This window comes from Protopterus annectens, chromosome 4.part1 (assembly GCF_019279795.1).
Source record: "Protopterus annectens isolate FY-2018-M chromosome 4.part1, PAN1.0, whole genome shotgun sequence".
NCBI classification, from domain to species: Eukaryota; Metazoa; Chordata; order Ceratodontiformes; family Protopteridae; genus Protopterus; species Protopterus annectens.
The window spans coordinates 832,869,374-832,894,129 of record NC_056734.1 but is presented as its reverse complement, the minus strand read 5'-3'; the positions used below and the strand labels follow the sequence as shown (position 1 = coordinate 832,894,129).

At 34.2% G+C, this 24,756-nt stretch overlaps 1 protein-coding gene across 3 annotated transcripts in view; it reads left to right on the top strand.

Moving 5' to 3' along the window:
* The window catches only part of RNF13 (ring finger protein 13), a 1,555,558-nt gene that overhangs the window by 288,631 nt on the left and 1,242,171 nt on the right, over positions 1 to 24,756 (top strand). For all 3 annotated transcript variants that reach the window (XM_044070602.1, XM_044070603.1, XM_044070604.1), the window contains one exon: positions 1,518 to 1,598. In XM_044070602.1, coding sequence (XP_043926537.1) covers positions 1,518 to 1,598 — 81 coding nt within the window. The remainder of the gene's footprint in view (positions 1 to 1,517; positions 1,599 to 24,756) is intronic.

Here is a 24,756-nt window from a genome sequence, read left to right as displayed (position 1 = left end):
AAGTATATTAGAGCGTCAGCCCAGGTTGGAAGGTTTGGAGACAAAGCCAAAGAGGCAAGATTACGCTGGTTTGGACATGTGCTGAGGAGGGATGCTGAGTATATTGGGAAACAGATGCTAAGGATGAAGCTACAAGGTAATAGGAAAAGAGGAAGGCCTAGGATAAGGTTTATGGATGTGGTGAGAGAGGACATGCAGGTGGTTGGTGTGACAGAGCAAGATGCAGAGGACAAATGGAAACGGATGATCCTCTGTGGGGACCCCTAATGGGACCAGCCGAAAGAAGAAGATGATGACGGTGATATCTGTTTATTTGTGTATTTAGTGGCTGGTTATGTGCATGTGGATTGAATGTCAGATGTTTTTGGTGTATGAGGATTTTAGGACCCTAGTTTTCAAAGGATTGCACAGCAATTGTATGCGAGTTTTTTCACTGTAATTGACAATATTTTAATAACACTATAGGGAATGTCAAAATCTGATTATTCTTAATGCAATTTGCAGAATAGCTGCCCTTTTCCAACAGCTTGCTGCTGAGAAGTGGCCCACAGTCTAGAGCTGTGTCCCATTGTCAGACCACTGTATTTGCCAGGAATTGTGGACAGTACCATTGCCCATTTAAGATGGTATATGGCCATGGCAAGAGTGGTTAGGAATGTACATTTTAAGTAAGCATTCACTTTCCCCATTGTCACTTTACAGGTGCATCACAGTATGTAGAGTGTTTATTTTGTACTGGGGAGTGACCATTACTCACATTGTAAATAATGGGAGGCACATTGTGTACCACACTGAGGCACTGCCTGCCTAACTATTCAAAGGACTAATGACACCTGCACATTTATACTGTTTTGTTGATTAAGGTTATAAGTCAGAACCTGTGTGTCTGATTGACGTATGACTCTCTTAAGTCAACAGTTCTGCTTACCTCATCTGTCTCTAGTGCACTATAGAATGAAACCATTCACAAAACTGTGTGTAGTGTATGTGTGTGCCATCTGTGACTACTGAAGGGTACCATTTTCTGGAAGTTCCAGGTATTTATACCTGCCTCAGCTGCTCCTTTAGTGCAGTATACAGAATGAGAACATTTGCTAGACTGTACATGTTGTACAATTATGCCATCTCTGGTCATAAAAGAGTACCATTTTCTGGAAAATTTCTAGTGTAGGTATCCTGTGATGTGTTATGGCCTTTGACAGGTACAGACAAACATATAACAGGTCTTTACTGTAAGAATGGAATAATGAAAGCTTCAGTTAGCCCTTGACTTAGTTCAAAGTCAGACATGTACCTGTGCCCTTGAATACAGATTATCCTTGAGAAGTATTTATTCAAATTGGCCGTTGTATTTTCATTCACAAATGAAGAACAGTGAACTGAAATAAGAAAATATGTGCATATTCTGTTGCTCAAAAACTGCTATTTAAAATGCTGATGAGTATTTTCTGTTGTTAGAAATATAACTCTTTGAGCAGTAGATGTTTATATAAAGTGTTTCATTTTCTATTATCTAGTACACTTTTGACAACAGATCACAGTATTATGAGGATTTGCCATCAAGATTTGGCTTCAGGCTCCCCAGTGATGGTCTCAAGGTAAGAGCCCTACTTGATATTTAAGATTAAATAATGTTAAGCATAGGAAGTTTTTGCTTCTAATGTACTAATGCATAATGTAGTATGTGTGAGTAAAACAATCTCCAAATGTGCGCAATAACTTTACTATGGAAAAAGAAAAAATGTATATTTTTCTGTTCGTTAATATATTGTCTTCATAAACCACTAGTATGGAACTAACATCTAAATGATAGTCAATTGCTTTTTGATAGCTATGTATTTATTTCTGGCTGAATCATTAATTAACCACACAAACAGGGACATTGTGAAAAGGAATTCAGGATGTACTGCTGCTACTTTCTAGCAGATGCAACTAGCTTAAGTCTTACATGACCTACATTAGCTTGTAAAAGTCATTAACAATGGTGTAGCCTCAGTGTTACATTACTAAAGCCGTTCAGTCAGTCCTCATTTGCAGTATTTGGGCAATTTTAGCAACTTGGGCTCTGGAGCTAACCTTAGGCCTATGCAGTACAGTGATGTCTGGTCAGTTCTGGACAGCAGGTATGACCCTATTTTGAAGGCAGACTACAAAGTGGTTAATGCCAGAACTGATGAGTTTAATTACAGAAGTGACTTGTGTAGGTTATTTAAAAAAAGTATCAGTCAGTGGACCTGGAAATTCATTATTTCCAGAGATGCATTGAATTAAAAATAGTACCTAAGGGCTTACGTTTTTTTAAATGCCCGAATGGCATCAAGACCACTGATTCTTTTCTTTGATGAACTAACAAAGTTTTTCAGCAATGCTGGTATCCAGTTTTTAAAATTATTGATAGACAATAACAAAAAGAAACTGTCTTCTCTTAAGCAGGACATTATGAAACTTGATGAAGAACTTAGTTCTATGTTGAAGGACTTTGATTCTGATCATTTATATGATCAGCTTCTAAAGGAAGTTGAAACTCATAAGAATGAAGTCATAGAGCATAAGCACAGTTAATTACTGAGGGATGTGGAAGCCTATGAGAATGGTATTGTATATACTAACTTTGTACCTGATTCCAGTAACAAAAAAGAAAACATTTCAGCAATTAATGATTTTGTAAGCCAGAAAAAGACAGGCTGATCCCGAAAACGGTCTACAAATAGACCGGGATGGGTAAATGGTTCTATTGACCAATCATGTTCCTCAAAATTGGTCACGAGGTTTTTTTTAAGGGCAGAGAATCATGCCGCAATCCCTTCTGGCGATGAGAGAGAGGTGGAAACAGGAGGCTCTGCAGCTAGCAATGAAGCAGCCATTAATTCAGCTGCTGTGAGTTTGAACACAGCAGGAACGCATTCCCAAGGTGGTCCTTTTTTACCCAAAAGAGAAAATTGAGCTTTAAGGACTCAGATCATGAAGCAGAGAAGGCTGACAGCTTCAGAATCCTCCAACGACGAACAGTAAGACATTTTGGAGATAAGTTTAAGGTTATAAATTTATCTGGAGCCACTTTCAGTAATTCCCAGGTTAAATTGTTAGGTTACGGCTTTAATTTTGTGCCCACTAGAAGGGCGGACTTTTCCAGGACTGTCATTCATTTTAAACAGTATGTTTGAAAATTAAATTTGAATTATGTGTTGAAACATGTTAAAGATGATTATAGTGGTTTTTATAAACCTTCTAGTTACACACCTGCACTTTGTCAGATGTTGAAAATTTTCGAAGAAGCATCCTTACAAGACATTGGTCATTATTTGGATGGGGGTGGTATAAACAATAAATAGTTTGACAATTTAACCAGTTTGGAACGAACAGCTCTTATTGAGCTTATCTCTAGGAGGGACTTGAGGTATATGAAAAGTGATAAGGGGGATAATATTGTAATGATCATTGAACAATATAAAGCATCTATGTTTAAATTATTAAACATCACAGAAGATTATTCTGAAGTAAATGTCCGGGACATTCACAAGAGTTTTCAATTTAATAACACCTATTTATACAAAGCACTTATGAATGAAGTTGTTGTTGTGTCTTTCAGCTTTTCCTGGTTAGGGGTCGCCACAGCGGAACTCCGGTCCGCTAATGATTGGCAGTAGATTTTTTATGTGCTGAGTTGCCGGCCCTGACGCCCAACCTTCAAAGAAGGTACGCCCAACTTATGAATGAAGTTATAGACATAAAAATGTATAATTTTTGTCTTGTAGAAAAACCGAGGGTCGGCACACTTTTTGGTATTCCTAAAATCCATGAGTGTATGACCGACCCTCCTTTTAGACCAATAGTGTCTGTTCCTCACTCTGTCACTGAAGGTTTAGCCTTGTTGATTGAATTTTTTTTAATCCAGTAGTATTTAAAGGGCTCATGGGACTTGTTGGACAAGTTTAAGAATTTTCTTTCAGGTTTTGTTTTTGACAAAGAAAAGCATTTTTATTATGACAGCAGATATAGAGGCACTGTTTACCTGTATCCCTCATGTACAGGGAGTGGGAGCAGCAAGGTAATTTCTCTCTTCAAGTTCCAATTTGGAACCCTGTCAAGTAAACTTAGTTTGTAGTTTACTAGAAATCATTTTAGAGCATAATTATTTGACTTTTGATGGGCGTTTCTTTGAACAGGGTCAGGGTGTTGCGATGGGCTCACCTGCGGCACCATCTTACACTAACATAGTGATGGCACGGTGGGAAGCTAACATTCTGTCTACATTGAAACTGTCCTATAATATATATTTTTATGACATATTTGTGGATAGTCTCATTTTCATCATGGAAAGAGATTGTAATAATAGTGAACAGTTTTTGGAAGATTTTGAATGCTGAATCTGGGTATTTACAGTTTGTGAAGAGTGGCATTGGGAACAAGGTTGATTTTCTTGATGTGGCTTTAGAATGGAATGAATTGGACAAACAATGTGAGAGTAACATTTATAAAAAGGACACCTTTACCAATGGCTATTTACACTTCAAAAGTAATCATCCCTATTTTAATTAAAAGAACATCCCCAAGGGGAAGTACATACGGGCTTGCTGTATGACTACCTCTTGCATTGATTTAAACAGTGAATTTCATAGAATTACTTCTGTGTTTCTTGACAGGGGTTATGATGTTGAGTATTTAGAGTCTTTACAGAGAGACATTTTGTCCAAAAGAAATCAATTGTATCCACCTATTTTGAAAAGCCCATTTATTACTAATAGCATTAAAGAGGGCAGAGTGTCTAATTTTGGTACAGTGTGTAATCTTGACATGACTACAGATAGTGGGGAGATTCTAGGGATTATTCAAAGAAACTGGAGGATAGTAGAAGGTAATAGTGAGTCAGTAAAAAGTTTAGGTAACAAGCCTAACTTCGTTTACAGAATAACAACAGTTTAAAGAATGTCCTGGAAAGGTGTTCTTCCAGGCGTAGTGGTCCACCCATTTCAAAACAGATGGGAATGTTCAAGTGTGGACTCTGCAATTTTTGCAGGTTTATTTCAAGGGGCCATTTATAAGTCTACCCCTCATGAAATACACCATCAAAGTGGTTGGTCATTTGACTTGTAAAGAAAAAGGTTTAGTATACATTGCCTTGTGCAGTGGGTGCGAAGCATTCTACGTAGGTATGACCACACAGACCTTGATGGAAAGAATGAGAGAACACATGTATAGTATCAAAACTAAGAATTAGAATAATGGTTTATATAAGCATTCAGTGATATGTAATACATTCAGTAAGTTTTTAATTTCAGTCTTGGAGGTGGTGAAAACAGACCCCAGGGGTGGAGATTTCAAAAATGTGATAGAACAGAGGGAAACTTCTTGGCAAATAAAACTGAGGGCATACAGGAGGCCTGAATTAAATGATGCAATAAATATTAAATGCTTCTTGAAACATAGAAAGTTAACTATTAGGAAAGTGTAATCCACACTTTCCTTTTATTTAGTACTTGTTAGTATGTTACAGTAGGCTGCAATGTTTTGGTATACATGTTTTTTAAAGTTGAATATAGTTATAAGCATTTTGTCTTTTTAACTTGGTGAACATTCTTGAGTCCAAGTGAATTTTTATTGGTTAATTGATTAATTATATTTATAAGGAATGTATTTAAGATGTGCTGTTTGAGTTTTACTCTTTTGTTTTTCTGATGAAATCTTGGTGAGATGAAAGCGGACAATTAAATTACTTTTTTACACTAAAACTGTATCTTCCAGTCTTTATTGACCATCAGTGCCACAGTTTCAAGTGATTTTTGAATCATTAATTAACCACACAAACAGGGACATTGTGAAAAGGAATTCAGGATGTATTGCTGCTACTCTCTAGCAGACGCAACTAGCAAGGGTGTCTTAAGTCTTACATCACCTACATTATCTTGTCAAAGTCATTAACAATGGTGCAGCCTCAGCGTTACATTACTAAAGCCATTCAGTCATTCCTCATTTGCAGAATATAGTTGGCAGTGTTGCTAGGGGCATGCACCAAAAACATAGAGCTAAAGTTCTATAGGTAGTCTGTTATAAACTAAGGCAGCAGAGGCTGACAGTTCTTTAAATGATGAAGGTTTATTGAATTAAAGAAAAAATACTGGTGTAGACTTTTCTTGTACATACAGCTGAAGTAGCATAAACTATATACAGGATCCTTTTGTTGGTACCACATAGAGAGAAATAAAAACACACCGTCTCTTACATCAGTTTTAACGTAGTCCAAAGGTGCTTTCTAGATCCTTAATGGAAGATGCCAAGGCTTCTTCAAGGCATTCTGAAATGTCATCTTCTTCCCTGTAGCATGCTCCCACTAATCACTGTTCCAGGCACAAACTCTTCCTTTATCTAGTCCACTTCTCTGACCAACAGGACCATAGCCCCCATTATACACCATTCTAATGGAATGATTTATCATTAACAGCAATTCTTGTTAGAAGTGTCTGTAGCCATTATGTAGCTGTCTGATTTAAAGAAACAATCGTATTCAAACTTTCTACAGCAAAATTGTATTTATGTTAATGTTATATATATATAACTACATCTTTACAACATATTGGCACATCATATATAATGCTAATTACTGTACTGTGTTACATTTGCACCCCCATATGAAATTCTTTGTTTCAGGCTCACTAAATCTGTTTTGTGGTGGGACAAACCTGCCTGACATTTTACAGTAAATTTAAATGGCTGTAAAGAGAGCACTTTGTACTGGTACAGCTTAAAATGTCCAGATAACAAAAGTTTTTTATTCTTTATGTTAGGCCGAATCTGTGAAAAAAAATCTTTTGTGACAATAATACTATGAGAGAAAGAAAAGAGTCCAAAAAGAGCAAGACCCTATTTATTCTCCATCAGGTTAAATTAAATTATTAAGAAGCAGAAGTTTCACATAAAGTGGTGTTTTAAATAAATTATGACAAGTTATAAAATGAATGTTATTGGTGTGTTTTTTCATATGTAAGTTTAACAAAGAATTATTTGAATTTGTGAGTTTTGTAAAATGTTTGTCTGAAGTCCTAATGAATCTAAAGTACAAAAGTGCTTGTCAGTTTTATTCAATTTAATTTATCCAAATCTTTTGGGTTTCTAATAATATGACAGGAATGGACCCCATTCCTAAGTCAAAGTATGATGAAATTTCATGAAATTAGTATTGTTTCAGTCTTTGAAGTTAGCCAGCACCTGCAATGTGCTCAGAATTGACTCCTTCTGCAATTCATATGGAGTTACATGTATCGGTAGCATATCTAAATATGACGGTAAATTATTTTTTTATGAGACTCATTGCTCCTACTACTATTGGAACTGTCTGCATATCCTTCTTCCATATTGCCGTCATTTCTGCCTGCCTGTTTGTACACAAGATACTGTAATCACTGATTATAGCAATTTCAATGATCCATGGTACTTTTGTCTTCTTTCATGGACTAATGTACCTGAGTTTTCTTGTATGTATTTTTTGAACTGTTGGCAATGGGTGATCTCATGTAATACAAACTTCATAGTACTCTATAATGCTTTGTGGCTTATGTTTCCAGTGCTTCTCAGCTACTTCAATATTTTTGTTTGCACAATTCCCAATGCAACAGTCTTGCCACATTATTATGCCTTTCAGTATACAGGCCATCTGCCGTTAGTGTATGACACCCTACAACAAGCCGTGCAACTGTTTCCAGTTCTGTTTTACAAAACCTGCATATGTCTGTTTCTCCCACATGTTCAATGGACTTTGTAAACCAGCGTGTACGTAGGCCACTACTATGGGCCACTAACATTAACCTATCTTCTTTTGGTTTAAATTCACTTCTCCTTAACTATTCCTGCATCCGATCCTGAAGTTGTTCCAGGAGTTTTCTTTACTTGCAACTATATTTATGCCTTTTCTACATTTCTTGCCTTCTCATCTGATCATTCTCCTTATAGTCTTTCTTTTGTTTTTTGGCACTTTCAGTTGCTGCCTGAATTTTGTCTACTTCTGGTTTGGCTTCCATTTCCGCTTTTGCTAAACTAAGCTTTCTGGAATCACTCACTCATTGAAATTTAATCACTAACAATAGTGAGAGACTTTAAGAAGGCATTACATAAACATTGTATAGAGGAAACTATCTGCAAGTGTTACAGGGACAATGGATAACTTACCTACCACCTTTTATTGTATCAATCATTGCATCACTCTGTTAGCCTTTCCTCCATTGTGTTGCATTGAGAAATGCCGTATTTGCCTTTATGTAATGCTTCCATTTATATCAAAGTGTTTTGATACTAAGAAAGCTAAACCACAGTCTGTTATATTGAAAACAAGATGAATTGATTCAAAAATCTACAAAAAAGGTCTGATATAAAAGGTATAAAACCTGATATAAAACCTAAGCATTTACACTACTATACTGATTTCTCAGATGGATCTGAAGAAGCCATGTGGAAAAAGCATTTTTAAAACATTAAAATTAAATCCTTGGTATCTCAAGCAGGACAATTAGTTCTTTTAAAGTAGGAGTCAGATGATTTATTTATTTTCTGAAAACATAACCACATAATTTATCTTGCTTGTTAGGTAAATGTAAAGTCCTAGTAGATGAAGCAATACCTTGTAAAGAAGTGTTGTGAGCAGTCAGCCTGCCAGTAGGTAATAAAATATATGCAAATGAAGAGTTTGTAAAACACTGGCAAGATCTGCTAGCAGACTGTTTGCAGCTTCTGCACTTAAGCAAACATGTATAAATAGGTCCTAAGAAGGAAGCAGTGTGACTACCCCTCAGAGTGACAGCATTGTCCTGCCCAAATCAGGGAGACCTCAGCTAATCGTGCAAACTGTTGCCCACTTCATTTTCCTGTAAATGTGATGTATGACAAGATACTGTTACCATCAGAAATCGCTAGCACTTTGGGTAATTTAATTTGCTTCATCTGCATCCAGGAAAGCTGCTCCTGTTTTATCTGCATACAGTTCAGTATGAAATAAAGACCTCTAGCACATTTGTCAGGACACAATATGCATGCCCCACTGCATTCTTATAGAAGCATGTGCACTTCTTTTACATTAATAATTATAATTGTTGCAGTGTGTAATACTTCTCTATATTAGAAATAAAAAATGGCGACATTTCAGTGTACAAGGTACCATAAGTGACTTTTTCATTCTCAGTCAAAAGATGTCTATAGCACCTCTAAAATCATTTTATTTGCTGATGATACTCTCTTAAATTCAGAAACAACTCTTTTTGAACTTCAGTCCACAGTAGAAACTTTTCAATCTATTTTGGGACTTTGTTTTAATCAATCTAGATCTAAATTTTATAACAATAAACAGAAAGAAAAAAACATTTACTTTTATAAATCATATCACTGGCTCACAGGTTGACTCTTAGGTATCAAATTACTATCGTCCATAGATAAAGTAAGGAATGTTAACTATAACAATATCATATAGCTAGCTAAAAATATTATTTCTAAATGGAATAAACTTTGAGGATAGACCTCAATTAATAAAAAGTATTCTTTTTCCCAAAATATTATAAATAATCCAAGCTCTATCCCTTTTTCCAAGTAAACAACACATTAGGGAATAAACAATCTTTTCTTAAACTTTCTCTGGTTGCCTCACAAATCTAAAATAGCTCTCTCACACCACATAAGACCTTGGAATTTAGGGGGAATTAACTTTCCAGATATATGTACTTCATAGAAGCTTCAATATCTAAAATGATATTAAATTAGATTGACCCTAACTCTAATGCAAATTGGAAAACTTTACACTTAAATATTCTTGATAATAACAACAATATTTTACTTAAATATGTCCCAACTAATTCAAATAATTTGGGGGGCATTTTCTTTGTAATTTAATACAATATAAAATGTTTTATTCTACAGATTCAGAATACATAAATCTTATACTAAAAACATTTAAAGTCATGATTTTTCTAATGTTCATTTAAAAGTATGGTTTGAATCTTTTAATCCCGTTCAGTATTGCAAAAAAATCTTCAATAAAACTAATAATCGTAGATTGGAACTTTTGGAGAACAAGGGGTTTATCTGCTTGCATCATTGCATTAAAGATTTAAAACCTAAAGATGCTCAACTACTTAGTACAGAATTTAATTTAAGCTCTCAAGATTGGTTATTACATAATTTGAAAATTCATTCAAATTAACTATGTATATCCATCTCCAATTTACATTTTAAAGAAGAATCTGAACTTTTTTATTTGATATTTGAAACTGTATATAATAACACTAAAATTGATAATTTAATGTGAAAATTTTATAAAATATTGATTATAAAGTAAAGTTAAATTTAAAATTCTGGAGTTATATTAACTCTAGGTCATGCATCTCAACTTACTTCACATAATAAATCTCAATTGATATCAGTTAGACATACTTCTTGGTCTCAGTACTGGCATATTTTAACTTGGAATTGTATAATTACAGGACATAGCACGTAAGGAAAACCTGAGATTTTCTGCTGTACCAGAGAAACTGGAAGGAAAAGACTGTATTAATTTTATGAAAGCACAAATAAGCAACTGGACTGGTATTTCTCAGCAGGAGTTCTTAATTGAATGGCACATTGTGTATCTGCACCAAACCTGGACATGAGAAAGAAGCCCATTCTTTAACAGTAAAGATGCGATCCTACAAGCAGAAAGAGTTTATTCTGACAAAACTGTGGCAAAAGGATAAAGTACTAAAAGTTGGAGACAGTAGAGTGTTTGCCAGTAATGTTTTGAAGAACATTTAGAAGGGTAGGAGATAAAGGAAAGAGTTAACTGCAAGTAAAACAAAATTTTGTTCTTAATAGTATTTTTATAATATATGATATATACTGCATGTTAGATCGGCCACGGTGGTGCAGTGGTTAGCGTTGCCACCTCACAGCAAGAGGTTCTCCAGTTCGATCCTTGACTGGGGTGCCTTCTGTGCAAAGTCTGCATGTCCTCCCTGTGGTCATGTGGGTTTCCTCCCACATCCCAAAGACATGCTGTAGGTGGATTGGACATTCTAAATTGGCCCTAGGTGTGAGTGTGTGCCTTCTGTGGAAGGTTGGGCGCCAGGCTGGCAACTTGACACTGTAAAACTCCACTGCCAATCATGAGCGGACAGGTGATCCGCTGTGGCGTCCCCTAACTGGGAAAAGCTGAAAGAAGAAGATGATATATACTGCATGTTATGAAGTAAAGATTTTTCAGTTCTTTTTGTGTGTAATGGGAATACTAAAGTGAAGAGTTACCCTTATTTTTCATTCTTTCTTTTTGTTCAGTATGAGAAATGTAGTCAGTGCAGTGTAAAAAAAGAGAAGAACTCCTGGAGAAAAGTGCATGATTTAAGAAAAAATTATATGTGTTTTCTTACTTTTGCATAGGGGAATGACTGGATTAAGGCCCTTGGCTTGTTCTTATAATAGGTTTTAAGGGGAAGCAAATAAATAAAAGAACACTGGATATAATGAAAAATTTTCTTTATCAAATAAATGTTCACAGTGCTTGTAGTAGAAGACAACTGTAGATCTGGTTCTCATGTTTCTATGGATATCATTTGATAAGGGGCAATAAAAAGAGAATATTTCTTTCTTTCACTGGCTAGGAGATTATGTTTTCTACATCTGGGAAAGGAATAAAGATAACACAAAAACAGATATCACTTAATGGAAGTAGAAACGAAGGCTATATCATGCATCCTAGCATGGATAACCTTTATTATAGGTCAGTTCAAGCTTGTGATTGTGGTTGTCAGTCTGATGCAGTTGTTCCTACTGGAAGGGTTAAACTTCATTATTTGAAAATGTACATAGTTTTTTATGTTAGTATCATGTTAATAGGTTCTATGAGTGTTCTGGAGGTATGTTTTTTTCCTGTTTGTGGGTTTTCATTAAAACAAAAAAAGGTTTTGTAAGATGTAACATAGGTTCAAATGTATATGACAAGAAGCAACTGTATAAAAGATCAACTTGTCAAACAGTGTATGCATGTAACACAAAACCCAAAACTAGACATTTTAAAAAAAAGCTGTTATACATAACTGGTAGGAATAACAACTTATTATCATAATAACACTTTCAATATTGTCTTTATATGTGAATGGTCTCTCAGATGTATACAAAAAAGTGGTGAAAATAGCTATGCTACAGGAGACACATTTGGAAAGAACAGAGCATCGAATTTGATAAAGAAATAATTTCAGGATGGCCATTCAGTGGAATATCTGGGACAAAGGAAATAGGGGAGTACTTATATTAATTGCAAGAGGAGCTGCAATAGTGATAGAATAGGGAAAAAAGGTAATAATGGTAGATTTGTAGTACTAAGAGGCTAGTTGCAAGGGAAGAGGGTTACACTGGCATTTATTTATATTTCACCTAAAACTGCTACAGTGGAGCTTAAAGAAAATTCAGAGAGAAATAATCATATTTTAGCGGGGAATATGTCTTGTAGGTCGGGACTGGAATTTCATTTGCAACAGTGAGGATATAGCTGGAGGTTCTAGAAGAGAAATATAAGTAAAGAGGGTAGATGTTTGCAGAAATTTATGAAAATATTTGGTATGGAAGGAGTTCAAAGAGAATTTACTTATTATTGCCCAAGGTGCACAAACTGGGCTAGGCTACAAAAATTATATTTCACATGAACATGTACATTTAGTTGAAAGTTTTGATACATCCTTTAACTATTTCCAATCATGTGCTAATAATAACCAAAATAAAAATGCAGGGTAATTAAATGAAAATGAGACCTCCCTACCTATCTGTTAAAAGGAGAGAAATGTAAGGAATGGGTAGTGGAAATTATTCAGGAGTTATTAGGGAAGATAGAGTGGGATAAAATTGAAGTGGAGTTTAAAAATAGGGTAGAAATAAAAGAAAAAGAAATATCGTGAAGAAGTAACAAAAATTATTTAGAGGGAATATGACTGACAAAAATTGAAGTATTGCACAATTGGGGGAATCTCACAGAACAAGAAGAGGCTCAATTGCAGAATGCTAAAGAGAAAATAAAGTACTACCTCGATAATATGCATGTGTTTAGGAAGATTGCTGTTAAGCAACTGTTTTTGTTAACTCCACAGCACTAAAACGTTTATTACAGCGGCTTAGGCAACAGAAAATAGAAGGGGTTGTTGCCAAGCTTAGGAAACCTGTAACAAGGATAATAACAAGAGATCCAGTAAAGGTATTAGAAATATTTCATAAAATGTATGAAAATCTTTGTAAAACAGAGAAATGTGGAAGTCAAGAAAAAGTACAAATGAAAATGTTTATGTTAGAATTAAATATGCCAATGTTAGATGTAGATGAACCTGAATTACTAACTGATAGGATAGGAGGAGATGAGATACAAATGGTTTATAACCAATCTACAGGGAAGTCCCCAGGAATAGATGGTATTCCTGTGGAAGTTTGGAAGCTAGGAGGGAAAAAAGTGATAAAGATCTGAAAGTTTTTTAACAGTATTTTAAAAGGAGGAGAAGCACCAACATCCTGTAAGAAAGTGATGGTGGCTGTAATACCTAAAGATGATAAAGACCCATCAGATCCAGCTTCATATAGGCCCATTTTGATTCTAAACCATGATTATAAAATGTTTATATCAATATTGGCTAAAAGATTGATTGGACAACATTAACAGAGCAATGGTGATCCAGAGAGAAGCAGAATGTAATAAAAATACCACTGTTGTTGAGGGGGGGGGGGGGTCTTGATGCAGAGAAAGCCTTCAACAGAGTAAGCTGGGATTTTATGAGTAGGGCAATGGAAGCAACTGCATTCCCTGATAAAATCTTACATTTGATTAGGAAGATATATGAGGGATTGGAGGCGAAAATTAAAGTAGAGGGTTACTCTTATAAGTTCTGTTTGAGCAGAGGAACCAGGCAGGGGTGTAGTTTTTCCCCTTTGTTATTAGTGTTATATTTTGAACCACTGGTAAAGAAAATAAGAGATTCAGAAATTCAAGGATATAATTGGTATGGTAGTCAAGAAAAGTTAACTTTATTTGCAGATTGATTTGGATATTGGAATAATAAGAACAAGTTTGAACCTTTGAGGTATGATGCTAGTAGTTAAGGAGAGATTAGATTTGTCTCTCTTAATTTCCAGGATAGGTTCTGAAAAATAGGATGTTAGGTGACTAGGACATTATGCATATATCATATAGTATACATTGTGCATTGGTTCCTTCTGCCAATGTCCAATCGCATATACGTCCCTATAGTACAGTACAGATGTATATGCAGTCGAACTTTGTACGGAAGGATGTCAAGAAACGTACACCTGGATAGGTAAGGGATTTGGCACTAGTAAGTGAGGCCATATTAAGGAAGGTTGGGTGTATTGTTTCATTCAACATGTGACCTGCAGTAGGCTTCATCCAAAGTAAATGTCTCATCTGTTCTTCTCCATCTAACACCACATTTATCTGATTATTGCAGCATAAGTACCATCCACTGCTATACCCAGATATACTCCTCCCCTTCTCTTCTATTCTTTTCATATTTGTCTTTTGTGTTGAAAACTCCATGACTCTATTACTTGCCTTGCTTATAATGTTTTTATCTCTACCTTGCATATGTGCAGTACCAGTTAGCTTAACACAGTTCCCCTTTACCATCTTCCTAAGCCTTCTTACAGTAAAGAAAATATCTAACATTTGTCTCCATATTACCTAACTTTTTTTTCAACCAGTGTCATTAGGAACCATTTTGTCCTTATTATGTCAGTCAGCTGAATATGGTCAATTCAACCAAAAAGTAAGAGAAAGAAGACAAGAAATTAAAAGATGAAGTACTAGAAAAGCCAAATACATAAATTGAAGGTATTTCTTTGTCTGTACTACAGGAGAGGTAATTATGTGATAAATATATTGCTAACAAGAGAAGTATCCATTACCTAGCAGGGAAGGTACCTACAGCAGGAGGATGAGCTGTGTGGACCATGACCATTCATGTGTCGGTAGAGGCAAGAGACATAAAGAATACTGGAATTAAAAAGAAATAAGACTTAAATTATGATGAGGGGATCACTAAGGTATATGAAAGTACACTTATACTGTTGAATTCCTGCAGGAGTCAGATGATTTATTTATTTTCTAGAAACATAACCACATAATTTATCTTGCTTGTTAGGTAAATGTAAAGTCCTAGTAGATGAAGCAATACCTTGTAAAGAAGTGTTGTGAGAGGTCAGCCTGCCAGTGGGTAATAAAATATATGCAAATGAAGAGTTTGTAAGACACTGGCAAGATCTGCTAGCAGACTGTTTGCAGCTTCTGCACTTAAGCAAACATGTATAAATAGGTCCTAAGAAGGAAACAATGTGACTACCCCTCAGAGTGACAGCATTGTCCTGCCCAAATCGGGGAGACCTCAGCTAATCGTACAAACTGTTGCCCACTTCATTTTCCTGCAAATGTGATGTATGACAAGATACTGTTACCATCAGAAATCACTAGCACTTTGGGTAATTTAATTTGCTTCTTCTGCATCCAGGAAAGCTGCTCCTGTATTATCTGCATACTGCTCAGTATGAAATAAAGACCTCTAGCACGTGTCAGGACACAATATGCATACCCCACTGCATTCGTATAGAAGCATGTGCACTTCTTTTACATTAATAATTATAATTGTTGCAGTGTGTAATACTTCTCTATATTAGAAATAAAAAATGGCGACATTTCAGTGTACAAGGTACCATAAGTGACTTTTTCATTCTCAGTCAAAAGATGTCTATAACACCTCTAAAATCATTTTATTTGCTGATGATACTCTCTTAAATTCAGAAACAACTCTTTTTGAACTTCAGTCTACAATAGAAACTTTTTAATCTATTTTGGGACTTCGTTTTAATCAGTCTAGATCTAAATTTTATAACAGTAAACAAAAAGAAAAAAAACATTTACTTTTATAAATCATATCACTGGCTCACAGGTTGACTCATTAGAATATTTAGGTATCAAATTACTATTGTCCATAGATGAAGTATGGAATGTTAACTATAACAATATCACATAGCTAGCTAAAAATATTATTTCTAAATGGAATAAACTTTGAGGATAGTCCTCAATTAGTAAAAATTATTCTTTTTCCCAAAATATTATAATTAATCCAAGCTATATTTATTTATTTATTTATTTATTTAAATTTGTTGACCGGGAGTGTCCGACTGGACATAGGTCCATTTTCAGCGGAGGCCCGGGGAGAAAAGCTCCACAGTTAAAATAAACAGACAGTATTTACATTGGATTACATAGTGATTAACAATTTACATAGCAATTACTTACAACATATTTACAGATGAAGAACATAGTACATCAGTAGACAACTAGAATCTTTATCTGTGAAGTGCATACCAGCCATTAACAAAGTTACAAGAAGAAGAAGTTCGTGCTGTATAATAAGTACTGACTTATGAGCATCTGAGCTTGCTATAATCAAGGTAGTTAGTGGAGTGGAAAGAAAGGTAGTGGTTGAATGGGGTGGATGATATTAGAGTGGGAGTTGCAAGGGCATAGCCAGCATGTTTTTAGTTGCGCTTTTAGTAAAGTTTTGAAGTGGGTGCATGATGGTATGGAGGTAATTGTGGGTGGGAGTGAGTTCCATAATTTGGCTATGGCGCAAGAGAACAGTGCTTTACCAGCAGAGTTATTGGCTTTAGTGATCTGCAAGTGATTTTTGCTGCTGGATCTTAGTGGTCTGGTGGTGCGATAGGGTTGGAGTAGATTCTGGAGGGATGGGACATTTAGTTGATGGTTTACTAGTTTGTGGGCGAGTGAGAGTTGATACCACTGAAGGAGGTGAGGGAGTTCAAGCCAGCCCAGTTCAGCAAGTGAGAGACAGTGGTGACTACAGTAGGATGCCCCTGTGGCGAATTTGGCGAATTTGTTGTAGCAGGTCTCTAGCTTGTTTAGATCACATTGCCTTAGGTTGGTATATATTGGAGAGGCATAAAGTAGGGTGGAGATAAGATGGGAATTTGCTATTGAAATCTTTGCTGCTTTGGTGAGAAATTGCTTATTTTTGTATCACGCTCCTAGTTTTTTGTGGACTTTTTTTATAGTCATGGATATGTGAATGTCAAATTTTAGTTTATTGTCTATTTCCACTCCTAGCAATTTGGTGTGTTCAGCATATCCCTTTTTCCAAGTAAACAACACATTAGGGAATAAACAATATTTTCTTAAACTTTCTCTGGTTGCCTCACAAATCTAAAATAGCTCTCTCACACCACATAAGACCTTGGAATTTAGGGGGAATTAACTTCCCAGATATAGGTACTTCATAAAAGCTTCAATATCTAAAATGAAAATAAATTAGATTGACCCTAACTCTAATGCAAATTGGAAAACTTCACACTTAAATATTCTTGATAATAACAACGTTTTACTTAAATATGTCCCAACTAATTCAAATAATTTTGGGGGCATTTTCTTTGTAATTTAATACAATATAAAATGTTTTATTCTACAGATTCAGAATACATAAATTTTATACTAAAAACATTTAAAGTCATGATTTTTCTAATGTTCATTTGAAAGTATGGTTTGAATCTTTTAATCCTGTTCAGTATTGCAAAAAAATCTTCAATAAAATTAATAATCATACATTAGAACTTTTGGAGAACAAGGAGTTTATCTGCTTGTATCATTGCATTAAAGATTTAAAACCTAAAGATGCTCAACTACTTAGTACAGAATTTAATTTAAACTCTCAAGATTGGTTATTACATAATTTGAAAATTCATTCAAATTAACTATGTATATCCATCTCCAATTCACATTTTAAAGAAGAATCTGAACTTTTTTATTTGATATTTGAAACTGTATATAATAACACTAAAATCGATAATTTAATGTCAAAATTTTATAAAATATTGATTATAAAGTAAAATTAAATTTAAAATTCAGGAGTTATATTAACTCTAGGTAATGCATCTCAACTTACTTCACATAATAAATCTCAATTGATATCAGTTAGACATACTTCTTGGTCTCAGTACTGGCATATTTTAACTTGGAATTGTATAATTAGAGGACATAGCACATAAGGAAGACCTGAGATTTTCTGCTGTACCAGAGAAACTGGAAGGAAAAGACTGTATTAATTTTATGAAAGCACAAATAAGCAACTGGACTGGTATTTCTCAGCAGGAGTTCTTAATTGAATGGCACATTGTGTGTCTGCACCAAACCTGGACATGAGAAAGAAACCCATTCTTTAACAGTAAAGATGCGATCCTACAAGCAGAAAGAGTTTATTCTGACAAAACTGTGGCAAAAGGATAAAGTACTAAAAGTTGGAGACAGTAGAGTGTTTGTCAGTAATGTTTTGAAGAACATTTAGAAGGGTGGAAGATAAAGGAAAGAGTTAACTGTAAGTAAAACAAAATTTTGTTCTTAATAGTATTTTTATAATATATGATATATACTGCATGTTAGATCGGCCACGGTGGTGCAGTGGTTAGCGTTGCCACCTCACAGCAAGAGGTTCTCTGGTTCGATCCTTGGCTGGGGTGCCTTCTGTGCAGAGTCTGCATGTCCTCCCTGTGGTCGCGTGGGTTTCCTCCGATTGCTGCGGTTTCCTCCCACATCCCAAAGACATGCTGTAGGTGGATTGGATATTCTACATTGGCCCTAGGTCTGAGTGTGTGCCTTCTGTGGAAGGTTGGGCACCGGGCTGGCAACTCGACACTGTAAAACTCCACTGCCAATCATGAGCGGACAGGTGATCTGCTGTGGTGACCCCTAACTGGGAAAAGCTGAAAGAAGAAGATGATATATACTGCATGTTATGAAGTAAAGATTTTTCAGTTCTTTTTGTGTGTAATGGGAATACTAAAGTGAAGAGTTACCCTTATTTTTCCTTCTTTCTTCTTGTTCAGTATGAGAAATGTAGTCACTGCAGTGTAAAAAAGAGAAGAACTTCTGGAGAAAAGTGCATGATTTAAGAAAAAAATATATGTGTTTTCTTACTTTTGCATAGGGGAATGACTGGATTAAGGCCCTTGGCTTGTACTTATAATAGGTTTTAAGGGGAAGCAAATAAATAAAAGAACACTGAATATAATGAAACGTTTTCTCTATCAAATAAATGTTCACAGTGCTTGTAGTGGAAGACAACTGTATATCTGGTTCTCATGTTTCTATGGATATAATTTGATAACGGGCAATAAAAAGAGAATATTTCTTTCTTTCACTGGCTAGGAGATTATGTTTTCTTCATCTGGGAAAGGAATAAAGATAACACAAAAACAGATATCACTTAATGGAAGTAGAAACGAAGGCTATATCATGCATCCTAGCATGGATAACCTTTATTATAGGTCAGTTCAAGCTTGTGATTGTGGTTGTCAGTCTGATGCAGTTGTTCCTACTGGAAGGGTTAAACTTCATTATTTGAAAATGTACATAGTTTTTTATGTTAGTATCATGTTAATAGGTTCTATGAGTGTTCTGGAGGTATGTTTTTTTCCTGTTTGTGGGTTTTCATTAAAACAAAAAAAGGTTTTGTAAGATGTAACATAGGTTCAAATGTATATGACAAGAAGCAACTGTATAAAAGATCAACTTGTCAAACAGTGTATGCATGTAACACAAAACCCAAAACTAGACATTTTAAAAAAAAGCTGTTATACATAACTGGTAGGAATAACAACTTATTATCATAATAACACTTTCAATATTGTCTTTATATGTGGAAGTAGAAACAAAGGCTGTATCATGCATCCTAGCATGGATAACCTTTATTATAGGTCAGTTCAAGCCTGTGATTGTGGCTGTCAATCTGATGCAGTTGTTCCTACTGGAAGGGTTAAACTTCATTATTTGAAAATGTACATAGTTTTTTTTATGTTGGTATCATATTAATAGGTTCTGTGAGTGTTCTGGTGGTATGTTTATTTTCCTGTTTGTGGGTTTTGATTAAAACAAAAAAGTTTTGTAAGATGTAACATAGGTTCAAATATATATGACAAGAAGCAACTGTATAAAAGATCAACTTGTCAAACAGTGTATGCATGTAACACAAAAGCCGAAACTAGACATTTTTAAAAAAAGCTGTTATACATAACTGGTAGGAATAACAACTTATTATCATAATAACACTTTCAATATTGTCTTTATATGTGAATGGTCTCTCAGATGTATACAAAAAAGTGAACAATATTTAAAAAATGCCAGGTGCAAATAGCTATGCTACAGGAGACACATTTGGAAAAAACAGAGCATTGAATTTGATAAAGAAATAATTTCAGGATGGCCATTCAGTGGAATATCTGGGACAAAGGAAATAGGGGAGTACTTATATTAATTGCAAGAGGAGCTGCAATAGTGATAGAATAGGGAAAAAAGATAATAATGGTAGATTTGTAGTTGCAAGGGAAGAGGGTTACACTGGCATTTATTTATATTTCACCTAAAACTGCTACAGTGGAGCTTAAAGAAAATTCAGAGAGAAATAATCATATTTTAGCGGGGAATATGTCTTGTATGTGGGGACTGGAATTTAATTTGCAACAGTGGGGATATATCTGGAGGTTCTAAAAGAGAAATATAAGTAAAGAGGGTAGATGTCTGCAGAAATTTATGAAAATATTTGGTATGGAAGGAGTTCAGAGAGAATTTACTTATTATTGCCCAAGGTACACAAACTGGGCTAGGCTACAAAAATTATATTTCACATGAACATGTGCATTTAGTTGAAAGTTTTGATACATCCTTTAACTATTTCCAATCATGTGCTAATAACCAAAATAAAAATGCAGGGTAATTAAATAAAAATGAGACCTCCCCACCTATCTGTTAAAAGGAGAGGAATGTAAGGAATGGGTAGTGGAAATTATTCAGGACTTATTAGGGAAGATAGCGTGGGATAAAATTGAAGTGGAGTTTAAAAATAGGGTATATAAAAGAAAAAGAAATATCGTTAAGAAGTAACAAAAATTATTTAGAGGGACTATGACTGACAAAGGTTAAAGTATTGCACAATTGGGGGAATCTCACAGAGCAAGAAGAGGCTCAATTGCAGAATGCTAAAGAGAAAATAAAGTACTACCTCGATAATATGCATGTGTTTAGGAAGATTGCTGTTAAGCAACTGTTTTTGATAACTCCACAGCACTAAAATGTTTAGTACAGCGGCTTAGACAACAGAATGTAGAAGGGGTTGTTGCCAAGCTTAGGAAACCTATAACAAGGAAAATAACAAGAGATCCAGTAAAGGTATTAGAAATATTTCATAAAATTTATGAAAATCTTTGCAAAACAGAGAAATGTGGAAGTCAAGAAAAAGTACAAATGAAAATGTTTATGTTAGAATTAAATATGCCAACATTAGATGTAGATGATGTACCAAAAATAACCAACCAAAGCGTTCAAATAAACAATGATTACCACAGCTTCACAAGCTCAAGCCACGTTGAATAACCGCTCCAAAGGCCAATGAATGCTCCAAAACATTTATTTCTCGTAAAATTAACTCCAAAAACAGGCGTTGACCTAGGTTTCGTCCGTCTCCACAGACTTCATCAGAATACATCAAATGGAAAAACTAAGCCACTTAAATAGTAACTGCAAAATCAATTACCAACTAACTAATTGGTTAATTAAATATCAATTTACATTAAAAAGACAGTTGATGAATTGCATTGCAATATAAAACGTTGAGTCATAATTCAAGTGTGTAAAATTGATGCCAAGTATATTTTAAAACATATTTACATTAAAATTCTATATGTATGCTATTGTTTGCATATGTTTAATGATATATATGTGTATATGTAAATAAAGTATATATAAACAATATTATAATGGTAATTTTATAGTTTATAAGTAAAAAAAACAGTATATTATTATGTCGTAATATTGTGAAAATACTACTAAGAAAACAAATTATATTCGTAATATTGTAAAATGACTAAATTGTATTGATTATGAATCTTGCTAATAAATTAATACACTATATAAAGAAAATGTTGTCACATAAAAGTATATATATATATATATATATATATATATATATATATGTATGTTTATATTCAAAAATACAAGTTAGTTAGCACATCACACAATTCATTGAATTTGCAATTAAAATAACTTTAACTAATGTACACTTAATGATAATAAATGTAAATAATTTATGTATTAAATTAATGAAATGTATGATAAATAATAAAATATTATGTACATTGTGCAAAAACAACGTCAAAATTAATTTTCTATTTATATTAAGAGAAACATTAAAACATATATGTTTACTTGCCGTTAATACTGTTAAGTCTCAAAATAGGCTTGATACTACAATATTCATTCAGGCCAGGTTGATTGTGAGCATTTAACAATATTTGCATCCTCAATTCTTGTGCATCTAAATCATAGTCAATAATCTTACCCTGTGGGTCATGTTTAATATGTAAAACACCAAAAAACTTAAAATAATGATTGGTGTATTGTGCAATGTGTCTGGCCAACGCATTAGTGGATTTGGAATTCTTAATGTCCAACAAATGTTCCCTAATCCTATCCCTCATATGCCTACTCGTTTTCCCGACATAAAATGCGTCACATTGTTGGCACATAGCAATGTAAACCACATTCGTAGTGTAACAATTAAAATATTCACAAATTTTTATTTTATGTTGGTTGACCTTTACACTCCTGCCAGTGTTAAGAACATGGGAACATGTGGAAAACCTACCACATTTAAAATTACCAATCCGTTTGTTGGAAATAGCTGTTCTATTAAGCGTTCCCCATTCAAATAATTCTTTAAATGACAAATCCTTTCTAAAGATATATGAAATTTTTCCTTGAAAAAGTCTTCCCAGGTTGTTGTCAGTGTTTACCAAGTTCCATTTCTTATTAATTATGGATTTAATAATGTGAGAGATATCATTAAATGTAGTAATGTAAAAAGGAATGGTGTTAGAATTATAAGATGTATTTTTTATATATCATTCCCCACATGTATACCTATATTATTATCACAGTTTAAAATGGCTTTGTATATCCCTGTCTCTCTTTTGGATTTTACTTCCTCGTAAATATTAAAACATAATTCCTCAGGATAACCCCGATTAATAAATAGAGACATCATAAAGCGTATTTCATCTAAAAAATCCGATTCCTGGCTGACCATTCTTGCAGCCCTGACCATCTGCCCCTTCACTGTGGCCTTTTTCTGATGGTCAGGGTGCCAGCTTTCGAAGTGCAAATAAGAATTTGAAAAAGTAGATTTTCTATGGATGTTAGATTTTAGTGTGCTATTTGCTTGATCAAAAGTTAACTTGATGTCCAAGTAAGTAATAGTCTCACTATTAGTCTCGTGTGTGAATTTCAGAAACCATATACTATTATTAATGTACTCCAAAAAGGCCTTCAACTCTGCTTGATCACCATCCCAGACTATAAACAAATCGTCCAGGAATCTTGAATAAAATCTAATATGTGAGTAGAATTGTGTGTTAAACAAGTAATGAAGTTCCCAATAGGTCATGATAAAATTCGCAAACATGGGGGCACAAGCTGCCCCCATCGCAACTCCACTCACTTGTCGATAATAATTTCCTTCAAAATACAAATAATTGTGTTTTAGTACAATTTCCATTAATTTTATCAACACATTGATTCTATCCTGATCATATAAGTTAGTCTCAAAGAGTTGCTCCTCCAACCAGACCAAACCAGTTTCGTGTGGTATCACTGTGAATAGATTACATACGTCCATAGTAATAAACATGTCACCCTGATTGAATTTAAAGGAATTTATTTTATCCAAAAAATCCCATGAGTCTTTAATAATATAAGGAAATTTAACTATCCCCATTTTAAAGTAATAGTCCAGGAATTGACTAATAAAATAGGTTTTACTCCTTTTAATCAAATTTGAAGCACCCAGTCAACAACGAAGGAACACAAAATCGAAGGTTTAATTGGGCATATAAACAACAAAATGAACCACAGTACACCAAACAATACACAGTGTAAAAAACAATCCACACATCAACGTTTCGTCTATCCTTCTTCAGCCAAAAGTACAAATCACATAAACCCAGAAATCTGGTATTTAAATACAAATAAATAAATGCTCTCAACCAATAACATTTGTGAATTAAAAATTGGTTAGCCACCACCTTAATTGATGAAGAAAAAATGAATAAAAACAAATGTTATTCACAAAATGTAAACTGCAAATGTTAAAATAAATACAATGGTTGTGAAATTAAGTAACAATTAGGAAATGGGTCTATTTTGTGTCCTTGAATTAATACATTTTGTAAAAATAGTTAAAAAACATTTGTTAATATACATGTTAAAAAACTTTACATAAAAACACTACTCCACTCTGCTGGTGACAATTGATACTACAACTATATGACTGTTTTTCATACTTAAAAAAATATATATATATGTATAGCTTTAAATTAAGGTCGTAACATTTAATAGTTTTGCTGCTCTTAATTTCAATACAGGAGTTAAAGAAACCATGTCATTTATTCCAGGATATTTGTTAGATTCTAGTGTTATTTGCCAATATATTTCTCTGTATTCTAATAATGTTTCCCACATTCCACCTCTTGGATCTTTAGGGACCACCTCAACAACAAAAAATTCAAAACTAGCATCCTTGCAAGTTAAAGTATGTTTATACAGAGAATTATTGGCACATGATGTTCTAATATCGTATGTGTGTTCGTAAATCCTTTGTTTGATTCGCCTCTCACTTTTTCCAACGTAAAAGGCCGTAC